Consider the following 13,918-nt stretch of genomic DNA (forward strand, 5'->3'; position numbering starts at 1 on the left):
ATCAGCATCTCTCGGGCCTTGGTTATGATCTAGTAGGCCATGTAGGACACTTAGAGATGATTGGGGATGATCGGGACCTGCTCTTCTGCTCTGGAAATCGCCTGGAAGGTGAATAATGGCGTCTACGATCGTCAAAACGAATATAACATGCAAACCCTAACTTTCCCGTCTGTGCGGACCATCGCGTAGCGCGATGGTCCCCTCCTCTAGTCCATCGCGCTACGCGATGGACCAAAAGTCAAAGCATCATTAAATCAAGGGCATCGCGTAGCGCGATGCCTTGCCTCCCACACCCATCGCGCTACGCGATGGGTCACTTCAGTCAGCAAGTCCACACGAGTGCCTCGGTAAGCGTGCTGGACATCCCAAGTCTTTATTCCATGCTCGTACAGGTCCAAATTAAGCGCGTTAAGTATTTGTGACCTGAAACACAATAAACATGTATGAAGTACCATAGTTCCTAAACTAAACGAGTAAAACGGGTAAGTTAACACACATAAATATGTACAAATAAACCGAACATCACTAATTCACCGTCAATAGGCCATAAATAACCTTCGTTCACCATGAGTAATTGTAATTAACCTTTCACGATCCAAATTGATTCCAGCTTAATATAAATGTTCATAATTAACTTATGAGCTACTATTAAAAATATATATGATTTTAAAGCTAAAAGTTTATTCGGCTTCTTCGGGTTGACCCGAAACATGAATTCGGACCCAAGAACCAACCCAAACTACTACGGTTCGGGTCAGACTTTTCTCGGGTTAGGGTTTCTCGGATCAGGTTAGTTTAGGTTCGGGTATAAGTTTATTCGAGTTTCGGGTAAAAGTTACAACCCAAGTATGAAGGGTTTCGTTATATCATATTGTGTTTAAAGGATTGCATCAGGTTGTAGTGTATCATATTTATGCCATATTAGGTTTTAAGTCTAAGTGTGGTGGGCGGAAAATAGGGGCGAAATTGGGCGAGAACATCGCCCCCTGCCGATAAGAGGGGCGATAATTGGGGGGGGGGGGGCGACATGTATTTGTTACTGTGGTGTTTTTTTGGGTTATATTATTATATAAGTATGTGTGTGTAATATATATGCATATACATATATATACATATATGTGTGTGTGTGATGTGATGGGGCAACAAAACTACTACACCACTAAAATGAAAATTGTCCCTCTCCTGACGTAACGTCACGTGTCAAAAATCGCCCCCATTTTGTAGCCCTACACTACACATAGCCGAATGAGTTGTAGCGAGTTATATTAAATGTAATGGACAATAGCATACATACATACGTACATCCGGTTCAATGGTTGATCCCGTTCTGAAAACAAGCTTTAAATGGTGGGTCAAGTTAGTTGTTGGAGATTTTATTAAATATATTAGTAACTTATTTTCATTTTTCTTTAACATTTAACTTTAAGATACTGTGCTATGGATTTTTGCTACTGAGTTATAAAAATAGTTTTACATTGTTGTTTCCTGATTTCGATACGAATTTATTTAATTATTTTTAAATATTTAATTTCTCGATGTTAGCTATGGATTTGCTACATATTTCACTAAATTACTCTTGTAACTTTATTTATTGATTTTTGCTACCGATTTTGCAACAAATTTAATTAAAAACTGTCTCTCGCTATTTTTATTTACTTAGGTTTGTTATCAATTTGCTACGAATTTACTAAAAAAAAGTTTTAAATGTTTTTTTAAAGAATTTGCTACGGATTTTGTTACCTATTTTATTAGGTCATTTTTATTATTCTTATATTCTCAAGCTTGCTATGTATTTTCCTACCGATTTTATGAAGTCATTTTTTTTTTCAAATTTGTAACGGATTTTGCTAGCGATTTCATGAAGTCATTTTAATATTTTTATTTTCTCAAGTTTGCTACGAATTTAGCTACGGACTTTCATTTGCAACGGAATATGCGTAGCTAAATCATAGCAAAATGTGTGCCTAGCTAATCCGTAGCTACTTCGTAGCAAAATTTGCAACCAATTTTTTCCGTAGCAAAAAATTCGTACCTAATACCTGTTTGTGTAGTAGTGGCCCATATAAAAATTCCACCCACAAGGAAATAGAAGGGCAACTGATCCTTACCTAATGAAGTAAAGCTAATCTATCCACCATATTAAATGCATTAGAAAAATCAACTGTAAGCATTGCAAGAGACCCATCAGTGTGGCGCTCACTCAAGCGCTATGTAACATGGCCTCCGCACCACCCGACACACCAACTCCAAACTGGAAATCATTAAGGTATTTGGTCATTTCTTTGCCAACACCTTTCATAGCAACCTTAGAAACCAAACGCCTCCATATATTACCCACTTCAATAGGTTGAATCCCGTTGTTAGGTTTTAAAAAACAAGTTTATCTATTCTAGTGAGCCGGTAGCTCATATGTCTGTTGTAGGGGTTTAGTTGGGTCACTTCTCGATCAGACTGATCTCCTTATTCTCCCACTGATCACGAGCTGCCCTTGTATATCAACTATCTCATATTATGATTGACATCTCATCTAGGAATCTTGGAAATATATATAACTCTTGAGTATTTTCGTATTAACAATTTAAAAACAATGATCATATCATGAACTTTAATTAGTCGTATACAGGTGGGTTGGGCAACCTGGATGATCGGCCGGGCACTAAATTTTCAGGGGCACAAAAAACTTTATATATATATTTTTTAATTTTTCTTTTATAAAACACGTACGAATCTTAATCCTTTTATTATATAATATATTGTTCTCCCAAGTGGTAACCAACTTTTAGAAGGGTCCTACTAGGGACACCCAAACAACCCCTATACGGCCCGTATAGGGCTATACGGGGCCCTATACGCCCCGTATAGGACTATACCGGAGGGGGGGGGGGGGTATACACCTTGTATAGCCCTATACGGGACGTATTGTTGGATTTTTAGAAAAAATGTATGGTGTCCCTGGAATTCTCCCATTTAGAAACATCTTGACCCTTGAAAGTAATTAACTTTTGATCACAACCATTCAAACTCTCCAAATTCCTTCCACAAAAAGCAGTTAATGTCAGTTCCACACACTCTCGCTCTCTCTCCTGCCATATGCAAGTTAGTGAGGGTTGTTCGTGCTTGATGAAACTGTCTATCCATTTTCCCTCTCTAAATCAATCGCAACAATTGCTAAAGGGACATAAATATTCAGTAACACCGAATAAACAAAAAACATGAGAAAAGAAACACGTACATCTCTCAGGACAGTAACATAATCCATAAGCTAAATTATCAAATGAGTCCTTATGTATACAGGGACATAATCATGGTAATAACACAATCCATATGCTAAATTATCAATGAGTCCTTATGTTAAAAAAAAACGAGTTTATATTAATCACCTTTGCTTAAGACAACATTTAAAATTAATTAATACCATAAAGGGTTTATTTCAATCATCTTGGCTATATTTTTTTTAATGCTTTAGTATGACTGTTGGAGTATCAAGTTATTAACAACATAAGTGACTATAACTCTCCACTGTATGTTAATGTGAAACTTGATGAGTGTTAAATTTGAACAAACTTAACGAACTACTCGTCATAAATAATTATTTGACCGAAAGTAAGAGAAAGTAAAAATCCATTTGGCCTCATGTCATTTAACTAATTAATCAAATGACCTAAGTGCACCCACAAAATATGGGCTATTTGTCTATTTGATAGACAATTAGATATATCTGATTTCCCTTAGATGCCACCTAATAGTTAGAGAAAAACACCTCTTACAATTATTTCTAAAGGCCTTTATCAATCTGTGACCTCGTAACGAAATGAATCAGGAATCAATCATGCCATCATTTTCTTTCTATAAGATCTCTAATCCTATATCAAATATATCAAGTTCTATTATTTTGACGTCTAGTATTATGCTCACGATTGAATTAATGTATCATGGTTTATATAATGTTTTTACCCATGTCTCAAGATATAATTAACATGAGAATGTTATGGGCAACCGTTTGCACCACCTGCTGCCGGTACATACGTAAAAACAGGAATGAGAAATGGTGTTTAATAAGATCAAGAAAGGATTTTTTTAAAGAGGGCAAGTTGCAATCGTTCAATAAAGGCCACTGGTGACTAGAATATTTTAGTTGGGTCTTAAGTTGTGAGACTTGTGTTGGTATAATTGGGTGCTAACTGCTACCCACATATTTTCAGCTTGTGGCTGAATTTTATCATATGCCCAAAAAAAAAAAAGATTATTTGATTTATAATTTAATTGAGAATGGAGAAAAATATGTGGCAATCATGAGACATGGACAAATGTAGTAATAAAGTGAAAGAAAACGATATAATAAAATAATAATAATAATTATTATGATAGAAATGGTGTTAGGTGGGTTGGCTATTTAAGGTGTGAAATTATGATTCCGTCTCCAAGTCCACTAACTAAGCGTGTGAAATAATCATAACAAGCGTTACTAGCACGACAACATGAGTAACTATTTGGGTGTTGGTGTGAGCCCTGGGAAGTACCATATGAGTGACATGAAAGTGGTTGACCGGAGAGTGAGACTTGCAGAGTTGATATTGAGGACTGCAATATGTGGTCTGGCGCTTGTTGCTGCTCTGCTGGTGGCCACTGATACTCAGGTTAAAGAAATCTTCAGTGTTCAGAAGAAGGCCAAATTCAGACATGAAGTCACTTGTGTAAGTTGTTGAGCTTTTAATTTTATGTTTGCTAGTGAAGATAGAAACTTTATGTGGTGTTGATTGCTACAAGATCTTGGTAGCGGTCAATGGGCTTGCTGCAGTGTATTCACTGGTGCAGACTCTTAGGTGTGTGGTGAGCATGGTTAGGGGAAGTGTGTTGTTCAATAAGCCCTTGGCTTGGCTTATTTTCTCTGGTGATCAGGTACCTTTTTCAGTTTCATATCTCAATTTGCTCTGTATCCAGATCGAATTGTTCAGCGAGAAGTTCGTTTACATTCGTTTATTTAATAACTGAACGAATAGAACAAAAAATATTTTTTATTTCATTTAACAAATGAACATGAAGGCACATTTTGTTCGTTCATTTATCTTCGTGAACCTTTATGTTCATTCATCTATGTTCGCTAATTTACGATTGTTTGCTTAAATTTTAATAAATACATAAGCAGTTATATTTATATGACTTTAAACATATAAGGGGTTTGTTTAAATTATATATACGTATTGTGTTCGTTTGTTTGTTTAAGTTTGTTTGCTTATGTTCGTTTGTGTTTGTTTGCATATTGCATTCATGAACTTATCCGTTTAGGGTTTAAACGAACGAACACAGACATGGCTGTTTTCTTAACGAATGAACATGAACAAACGCAATTTTTGGTTATGTGTTCGTGTTCCGTTAAAGTTAAATGAACGAACACGAGCATGCCCCTATTCCTGTTTGTTCAGTTCGTATACAAGCCTATTCGTATGGGCTATGGTGAATGTTTACTGCAGAACAAATTAATGCAAAGATGGCTTTGGTGGATCGATGGATGGTCTTGTTGTCCGTGCCTTGTATGTTTAGAGTCCCCATAATAATAACAATAAAAAATTTTGACTAGAAGAAATTGAATATGTTATTGTTCTGTTCTGGACCAGAATGGGAATATTAATAAGATACAAGAAAGTATCTCCCTCCCTAGTTATCTTTATATGTTCTGTTCACATCATTTACTTCTCTGAGACCATCTTAAATGTTAAATATGTCCATCCTCTTTATCTATGGTCTAGCCTTTTGTTTTTAGTACAACTCATTGCCCAACATTACTCTATCTATATCTATATATATATAGATATATAGATATATATATAAACTTATCCGTTTAGGGTTTAAACGAACGAACACAGACATGGCTGTTTTCTTAACGAACGAACATGAACAAACGCAATTTTTGGTTATGTGTTCGTGTTCCGTTAAAGTTAAATGAACGAACACGAGCATGCCCCTATTCCTGTTTGTTCAGTTCGTATACAAGCCTATTCGTATGGGCTATGGTGAATGTTTACTGCAGAACAAATTAATGCAAAGATGGCTTTGGTGGATCGATGGATGGTCTTGTTGTCCGTGCCTTGTATGTTTAGAGTCCCCATAATAATAACAATAAAAAATTTTGACTAGAAGAAATTGAATATGTTATTGTTCTGTTCTGGACCAGAATGGGAATATTAATAAGATACAAGAAAGTATCTCCCTCCCTAGTTATCTTTATATGTTCTGTTCACATCATTTACTTCTCTGAGACCATCTTAAATGTTAAATATGTCCATCCTCTTTATCTATGGTCTAGCCTTTTGTTTTTAGTACAACTCATTGCCCAACATTACTCTATCTATATCTATATATATAAAGACATGAAACAAGTTTGGTTTACACAATACATACATATCCTTTGAAAAGTTTTATCTTTTTCACTTGTTAGTTTTTGTGTAGATGAGTTGAAGATGAATTGATGGATAAAAATGTATGATATAAACAATTAAAACACTGATATTGCAGGTTATGGCTTATATGATTGTGGCGGCGATAGGGGCTGCAGCACAGTCAGCAGCATTTGCAAAAATTGGGAAACCAGAACTTCAATGGATGAAGGTGTGTGATATGTACGGGAAATTCTGCAATCAAGTTGGAGAAGGGATAGCAAGTTCGGTTTTCGCCTGTGCCAGCATGATTATTGTCTCTGCGATATCCGCATTTAGCCTCTTTCGTTTGTATGAAAATAAAGCTTGGTAAACCTGATTGTTACTTGTATAATTAAGCTCAGCTTACCTTTTAAGCCTCTAGGATGTGTTTGTAATAACTTTTGATTGTTGTGTAAAAGATAAACAATACATTTACCAGCGATGATGTTTACTTTTATTCAACTATCACAACAAAATTAAATATATCATTTATAACTCATGGATGGCTACATTTACGAGTACAGCACTTATAGATGTAGGGAATTCAGGTTTAGTTTATGAGCGATTTTCACATACTAGCAATTCATGACAAAATTGTACCAAAGATCAAACAAGTTTATTTGAAGAGTAATTTACGAAACAAAAGTTGACAATCACGATTGGCATTCCATCAACAACAGACTTATTACCATCCACCATACATGTATTCATCTGACCTGCGACTGAAACTCTTGGCAGAGTGTTCACCATTGGAACTTTTTGATAGCTTTCTACCGTACCTATTCTCATGACGCCTATGGTTTTCAAAATCCTGCATTCTTCAACGTCAAAAACAGTACGCAAAGAAAGAAATAAAGATAGGTGAGGTCATGTTTTACTTAGTACTTACCTTCGACTTGGACTTGAAGTTGGCGTAAGGTGTTAAACAAGGATTTAAGTCATTCAAAAACATGTCATCTGGACTACCAGGGGTGGTGGAGGTCAACTCCTGAATCATAATATTAATATACGTTACAACTTAACTTCACTTTGAACATGTTATGAGAGTTTTGAATGCAATGCCACTTACCAGGGAATTGGCTGCGTCTTCTTGCTCATGTGTTGTTATTGGAGGACTCTCATAGCATCCCATCACCGAATACTTGTCGGCTTTCACCTATTACCAACCACCAAACATTCATAAAATAAACCGATTGAAGATGCAGATGCTAATTGTGAATAATATAATATGACTGACTGACCTCCGCTAGCTCCTGAGCAAGGCATTGAAGTTGGCCGGTTAGAGAAGTAACCTGCCTTTGTAGATTGGGGATGATTTGTTTTCCCACTACTTCCTCCTGCTTCTTTTGAAGCATAACATCTGGGAACAGAACGGCATCCTTCAACGCCTTTATCTCTTCCCTTTGTTTCAAACACAGATCTTTCAGCTTATCAACCTGCCACATCATCTAATATTAATGCTACTGTTCACATACCACTGTATAGTAGTCGCAACTCGCAACTCCTTCTATAACATAACACAACTTTCAAGCTGAAACAAAACATAGCTTTGTCAAGTTGACCTCTTTCAGAGCACTTGTCATATACCAACACCATTGTTGCAGCTAAACAATGGCAAAATTAAAAAAAAATTAATTGTAACTTATATTATAAAAAAACTCAATTCAAAAATGAAGACAGAGAAGAATATAGTAATATACATACATGGTGCCACCTCAAGGCCATTTGAATAATAAAAAATCTATTACGCAAATTAAATGAAGTAAAACTAGCACCTGGAGAATTGGTAACTAAATCAAATATTGTTTTACCGAATTGCACAAACATAATTATTGATTCAGAAGGGAGCAACATAATGAATCCATAGACACATTAGTATATGTGGTAGTTGTAGGCACAAAATTAAAGCTAAATTACTGATAAAAAACATTTGTTCATTCGATTTGAAATAAAGAACTTAGATAACATTAAATATCTCTGAAAAGAGACAGGGCTGATTGATAATTATGGCAACAATTAACTTTAAGTTATACATAATTATGGCAGATGCTAGCTAGCTATGAATAAAGCTAGCTACAACATCTTACAGATAATTCAGTTCCTCAAAACCAAACATATATGAATTCAATAATTGAAATCTTAATCATCAAATCGATATCGATAATAAACATAAAAAGTAAGTAGTATAACAACAAACTACCTCTCTGTTTTTCTCCTCAAGCATCAACTTAAGCTCCACAATCTCAGACTCCTGCTCCTTATTCTGGCTCAAAAGCTCCCTCTCACTTCGCAACACCATCGCCAACGTCCTCGCATTCGACTTCACATCCGTCAACGCCTTCTTCTTCCCCTCACTTTTCCCGTTACTCCCAAACAACTTCTTATGCAACCCCACAAAAGCCGAAGACCCGTTTCCAACAGCCGTCTTCTTCCGAAAATCATCCGCCAAGTCCCGTGACTTGGGCTTTGTGGACATGAACTTCTTGACCATGGTGGTTAAATGATGGTCGTTCTTGGTGGATTTGGATCTGGTGAGGGCGTAGGATGAGACATTTTTGGGTTTGCCGAGGTCGGCGGAGGAAGATGGATCGGACTGAGTGGAGGATCGGTTGCTGTAGCGAGAAGAAGACATCTGTACTACGTTGTTGGTGTATCGGAATCAGATTAACGTTGGATAGGATTTTGGGGTTTTGAAGGATTTGGGGGCGGGCTGTCTGAATTCGAAATTAGAGGCGGGGGGTTTTCATGTCAAATTTAAATCTAAACTAATGATACAAATTTAATATCTTTTTATTTATTATTCAATTCAACTCAAAATATCTCTTCTCTCAATCTAATCTAATCTAATAAAAGAAGACCTTTTGAACCACGAGTCACCACTTCCTTCCATTTACTACCGTGTCTTTCAAAGAGGCTATCCACGCTTCCTCTTTCGTTTAACCAATCTTCCTCTGGAAGCTTTATTTCTCAGTATCTCAAATTCAAATCCAAACTCAAAACCTAATAACATTTATCCCTCTTCTCTCTCTCTCATAGACTATGATGAACCTCAATAGTTTTGTTTCTTTATTAAATTTTATGCAATTTGATCTATTGGAACAGAGCTCTGTGTTTTAGGCATAGCATTTGAGTCGATTTAATACCCTACGATCCTCAAGCACCATGTTTAATTCAGAGGGTTAAACCCTCTCCATCTTTGGACTTCCAATCGGTTTGTGTATGTGAAGCATTATTCCATTCAAAGGTATGTAGGCGTACTAAGTGCTTCTGTTATTGATATTTCTTTTAATCATACATAAACTCTATGTTTGTAACACCAATCGGTCTGGTGATTCAAGATTATTGTTGATTCAATGATTTGGTTCATTATTTGCAACCCTAATTCCTAATCAGAGGTAAAAATTGATTCTCACTTTGATGTTTATAATTTTAGAGAGTATAGATTTTATCATTCACATGTTTATTGGGATTATCATTTACAGTAATCGGTTTATCATTAACTTTTTTATATAGTTTTTAAATATCGTGTTATTTTCTAATGTGTTTTGATTTAATATCATTTGGGTTGATTTTGAATTTGCAGCTGAGAAAAACTCTGGCGAATGAGGGTGATGGGAATACTTCCATTGGAGCTGAGAAGAAAGAATCAGATGAATATGCAAGGAAAATGGGTTTTGTATCATAAATAGGCACAACGAGTGCCACACAGTAAGTAATCTTCCATCTTACGATCGTTTTGTTCATGACATTAGTTATGATTGTAGTTTTCTCCTATAATCTTTCATGTTATATGTTTGTACAAATATAGTGTTCGCTATTAATAATCAATATAACTCATAAGTTAACCCCCATTAAATTTGCAGGCTGAAACATTATTGTGTTAAGGGAACTAATAATCAAAGCATTTGAAAGTAAACAATAAACAAGAACCTTGACATCTAAACTCGAGAAAGTTGAGTTACACATATTTTCTCGGATTGTGGAGTCTATATGGTGTCATGGTGTTAGGTACAATATTCCTATTATATCATAATTTTCTGTGTTTATAAATGATATTAATAGCAATCTTTTAATTTAATAAATTGTTATGAATTTGTTAACGGTTCTTATCATTACTTAACAGTTACGGGTTTGATTTTCCGACACCAGATGATACACCTGGCCCGCCTGTAATAAGTTTCAGGTTTGTTTGGAAATAATTCTTTTAGTTTTGAAGTCGTTATCATTCATTCTTGCCATGAAACATTCAGTGAGGAACAGTGTGTTTTTGTAACTTATTAACTGTTATACATGGTCATTGTTTTCATCTGTATTTTAAAATTTTGATCATAAGTTTATTTTTGAAACGTGATGGCAGTGATGCTTTATTTGGACACCCTGGGGCTTAATATTGTTCAAGAATTTGAGCTTTGGGATTGATTTGGGCATCCGCTAAGCAAATAAGTATACTCCACCAGGTCCCAACCAACAACAGCCAAATGTTTTGCAGAAGGAATATCTTAATGCAAGCCTTGGTACTTTTAACATGCAGGATCAAATGCATATAGTTACAAGCCTTTTGCAGATGCTTCAGATGAAGATCCAATATGAGCCTTTTGGTACTACTTTCATCATCAATTAGATTATTTTTTTGTTGTTTGATAAATTAATTTTAGTTTTCGTTTACAGAGAAGTTGCGACTACTAACACGCTTGGTTTGTTGATTTGTCAAAAAGATGTATTTTAACGTTCATAAGTAAACGGGTCAAATTTGCTACTTATGTTTTCTTATAGCTGGCAAAAAGAACGGTACGGGTCGGGTGGCGTAACTGGGTTTGGTTGGCAGGAATTCAGGTCACAAGGGGTTGTTTTAAAATTTTTTTTATCACTTTTGGTTCAGTTAGAACGATTTCAAGACGGGGCGGGCTCGGGTCAGATCAATGTGATATTAGTAATAATAATAAATAAAAAATATCCAGGTTGATGTACTGTTGTTTAGCATACATTTGTTACTTTATATCATGTATTGTTTGTTTTAACTTTGGAGTGAAATTTATTGTAATAATAATAATAACCAAGTGGCTAAATATCGTGTAATTTGGTTGAGGATGTTTTGGTGTAGAATGTGCAGCATAATGTGAATCAATTTTTGTATGTTTACTAATTCCTTTTCTTGCATTGTTTGTATTTTAAGTTTTGTAGGAAACTGATTCAAGGAAGGGAATGGATGGACTGTACCTATTCAATACTCTGAATCATAATACCCGGTGATGTTTATAAGGCATTATTCGAAGTGCTCGAAGTCCTCATAACTGATGATGGCAAGCTGCAATGAGGGTAAAATCATAAACGGGTAAACGAAAACAGAGTAACTCAGAGGATGAACAACCGCCTCTAATGTGTGGGGACCATAATCGACGATGGTGATGGGAGGCGCCGAGGGTTGTTGGTGGTGTTATAGGGCAGGGATGCTTTGTATAAGTGCTACCAACATCATATGTTAACGTTGGAAAGTAAACCTTATTTTTTGTAATGAAATAATATATTTATCAACAAGTGTATGCAGAAATACACAATCTGCAAACTGGTGCTATGGGTTAAGAGTTGAAGATAAAGCCGATTCAACCCATTTTCTTTTGAAGGTATTTTATGTACACATTCTCAAAACCTCAATTAATACGAATTTTGGGAAAACTTGCGAAAAAGTTTGTTCTATTAGTCTTAAGTGATCAAAACAAGTGAATTATGTGAAAACTTTTTTCTATTTTTATTTGAACTTGGTAATGGGTTGAAACAACTAATTGTGGTAGAGGTTGAATATTAGTATGTTCAAAGCTTATTGGCTTTAAATGTGACAGTAATATTTTTGGGTTGACGGAAGATCAAGAACGAGAATTACAAAAGAAAGTGGAAGACATAATTTCCGTTCTATCATCTTTAACGTACTATAGAACCTCAAATGCTATATTTTATGGTTACATTGTAGTTTCATTATAGATTATAATTAATATGTTTTAAAACTAATTTTTTCAATCCGTGTATTATACGGGTATATAGGCTAGTATCTATATATTTAATTAAATTAAGCATGCTATAACATCAGTGTATTATTATTCAAAATGTATATTTCAATTATTTCATGCTATTATCATCATTGTGTTGATTTTTAGATGGAAACGCACTATCTTGATTTAGTGTTATTATTGTATTTGGTTGAGAAACTCTATCTTAATATAGAGTCTATTATTTATCGAGAGAAAATTCATTATCTTGATATACTAAGATACTGAAGAAGTGTAAAGCTAGTTACTTGATGTGGCTAGTGAAGAATGTACTCACTACCTTTAATTAGTCTTATGTAAAGATCACTATGATAACTTCCTTTGAATAGTGAAACGATTGTACTGTCGATCCTACCATTTAGGTTTGACTTCTTGTGCCCGTGTCATAGTCATTGGCAATGACGATTTCTGTTAAAACAAAAGTAAATGATTATTTCTAAAATATTAGTTTTTTTTATGCGTGAACATCTATGCTTTAAAAAAATTGAATTTCCATGCTCACTAGAGTAAGTTTTATGTGTACCCAATCTTTTGTAATATTATTGATGATAGATGTTAGCTTTAAATACTTTTCGAAGTAAACTTGAAAGTTGGGTTGAGTAGCTCAAGATGGACCAACTTGATTTGAATCAAGTTAATTTCATATATATACGTTTAATTAAGTATAGGTATTCTTTGGGTTTTGAGTTTATCGGGTTTAAGAATTTTAAAACTATATCCGAAACCACCCCTAATCTCTCATTTTTACGCGTTCAAGTTATTCAGGTTTGGTTTTTGCCATATCGGGTTAATCATGCGTTTTGAGTCTTTGACCAAGAAAAAGATGATTTAAAAAAAAACTGCAATGCTAAAATTAAAGCAACATAATTATCTTTAGTCATAACGCAAATGACCAAATAATAATAAATATAATTGGAAAACAAAATCCATAGACGAGCAAAAATTTTGAAAGACCAACAATAAAAAAAAAAGTCCAACATAATCGCCTTCAATCTTAATTGACGTTCAATCCTTCGTTTCCTCCATTTCCAATGCTATATTTAAAAGAAGTCAGATAAAATAGAGCCATCAATTTAATCGTAAGGAATTAATCGAATTGCTATATTGGGTATGTGGCGGAAGGGAACTCATGATTTAATCGGGTTTTTTCAGTTGACCCGTAACCCCTAAAGCAGAACCATTAACTAAACCGAACTATACTATGGTTCGGGATCAGTTTGTCGGGTCGGGTTTTGAATCGAGGTTGAAACTTGAAAGTGATATAGGCCTGCTCAAATAATACATCCATCCTAAAAACTCTCTTACACCATTTATATATCATTATTTTGAAAGCAATATTATACAATCTTATTCATGGGACGTACAAACTGTCATGCATATCCCTGCCTAGCTAGCTAGCTAAATAAGAAATCGCGTTCAAGAACAAAATACACACTGTATGTACGCACGCACGCACGCATG

At 35.0% G+C, this 13,918-nt stretch overlaps 2 protein-coding genes across 2 annotated transcripts; one reads left to right on the plus strand and one right to left on the minus strand.

Annotated features, from left to right (window-relative positions):
- The first annotated feature begins 4,478 nt into the window (after nt 1–4,478).
- On the plus strand, nt 4,479–6,873 carry LOC143568245 (CASP-like protein 2B1). Its single transcript, XM_077054443.1, is given in 4 exon segments — nt 4,479–4,675; nt 4,677–4,698; nt 4,768–4,899; nt 6,514–6,873. Coding segments are annotated over 4 exon segments (585 nt in total). The 3' UTR covers nt 6,748–6,873.
- A 78-nt stretch (nt 6,874–6,951) lies between these two features.
- Nucleotides 6,952–9,048, minus strand: LOC143568260 (uncharacterized). Its single transcript, XM_077054457.1, has 5 exons — nt 8,617–9,048; nt 7,658–7,852; nt 7,486–7,572; nt 7,306–7,404; nt 6,952–7,210 (listed from the first exon to the last, which is right to left on the minus strand). The coding sequence occupies exons 1-5, from the start codon at nt 9,046–9,048 to the stop codon at nt 7,202–7,204; spliced, it is 822 nt and encodes a 273-aa protein (XP_076910572.1). The 3' UTR covers nt 6,952–7,201.
- Between the last annotated feature and the right edge of the window lie 4,870 nt (nt 9,049–13,918).

Source organism: Bidens hawaiensis, unplaced genomic scaffold (genome assembly GCF_021521415.1).
Source record: "Bidens hawaiensis isolate Kalapana, Puna unplaced genomic scaffold, B.hawaiensis_p1.1 tig00023867_1, whole genome shotgun sequence".
NCBI lineage: Eukaryota > Viridiplantae > Streptophyta > Magnoliopsida > Asterales > Asteraceae > Bidens > Bidens hawaiensis.

Bases quoted from the DNA above. Each gene is read 5' to 3' on its own strand.
- LOC143568260 (XM_077054457.1), bottom strand. From the start codon at position 9,048: ATGTCTTCTTCTCGCTACAGCAACCGATCCTCCACTCAGTCCGATCCA. The intron at 7,853-8,616 runs GTAGTTTGTTGT...ATGATGTGGCAG, and splicing joins TTGAGGAGAAAAACAGAGAG to GTTGATAAGCTGAAAGATCT. The intron at 7,405-7,485 runs GTAAGTGGCATT...ATTATGATTCAG, and splicing joins AAGACGCAGCCAATTCCCTG to GAGTTGACCTCCACCACCCC.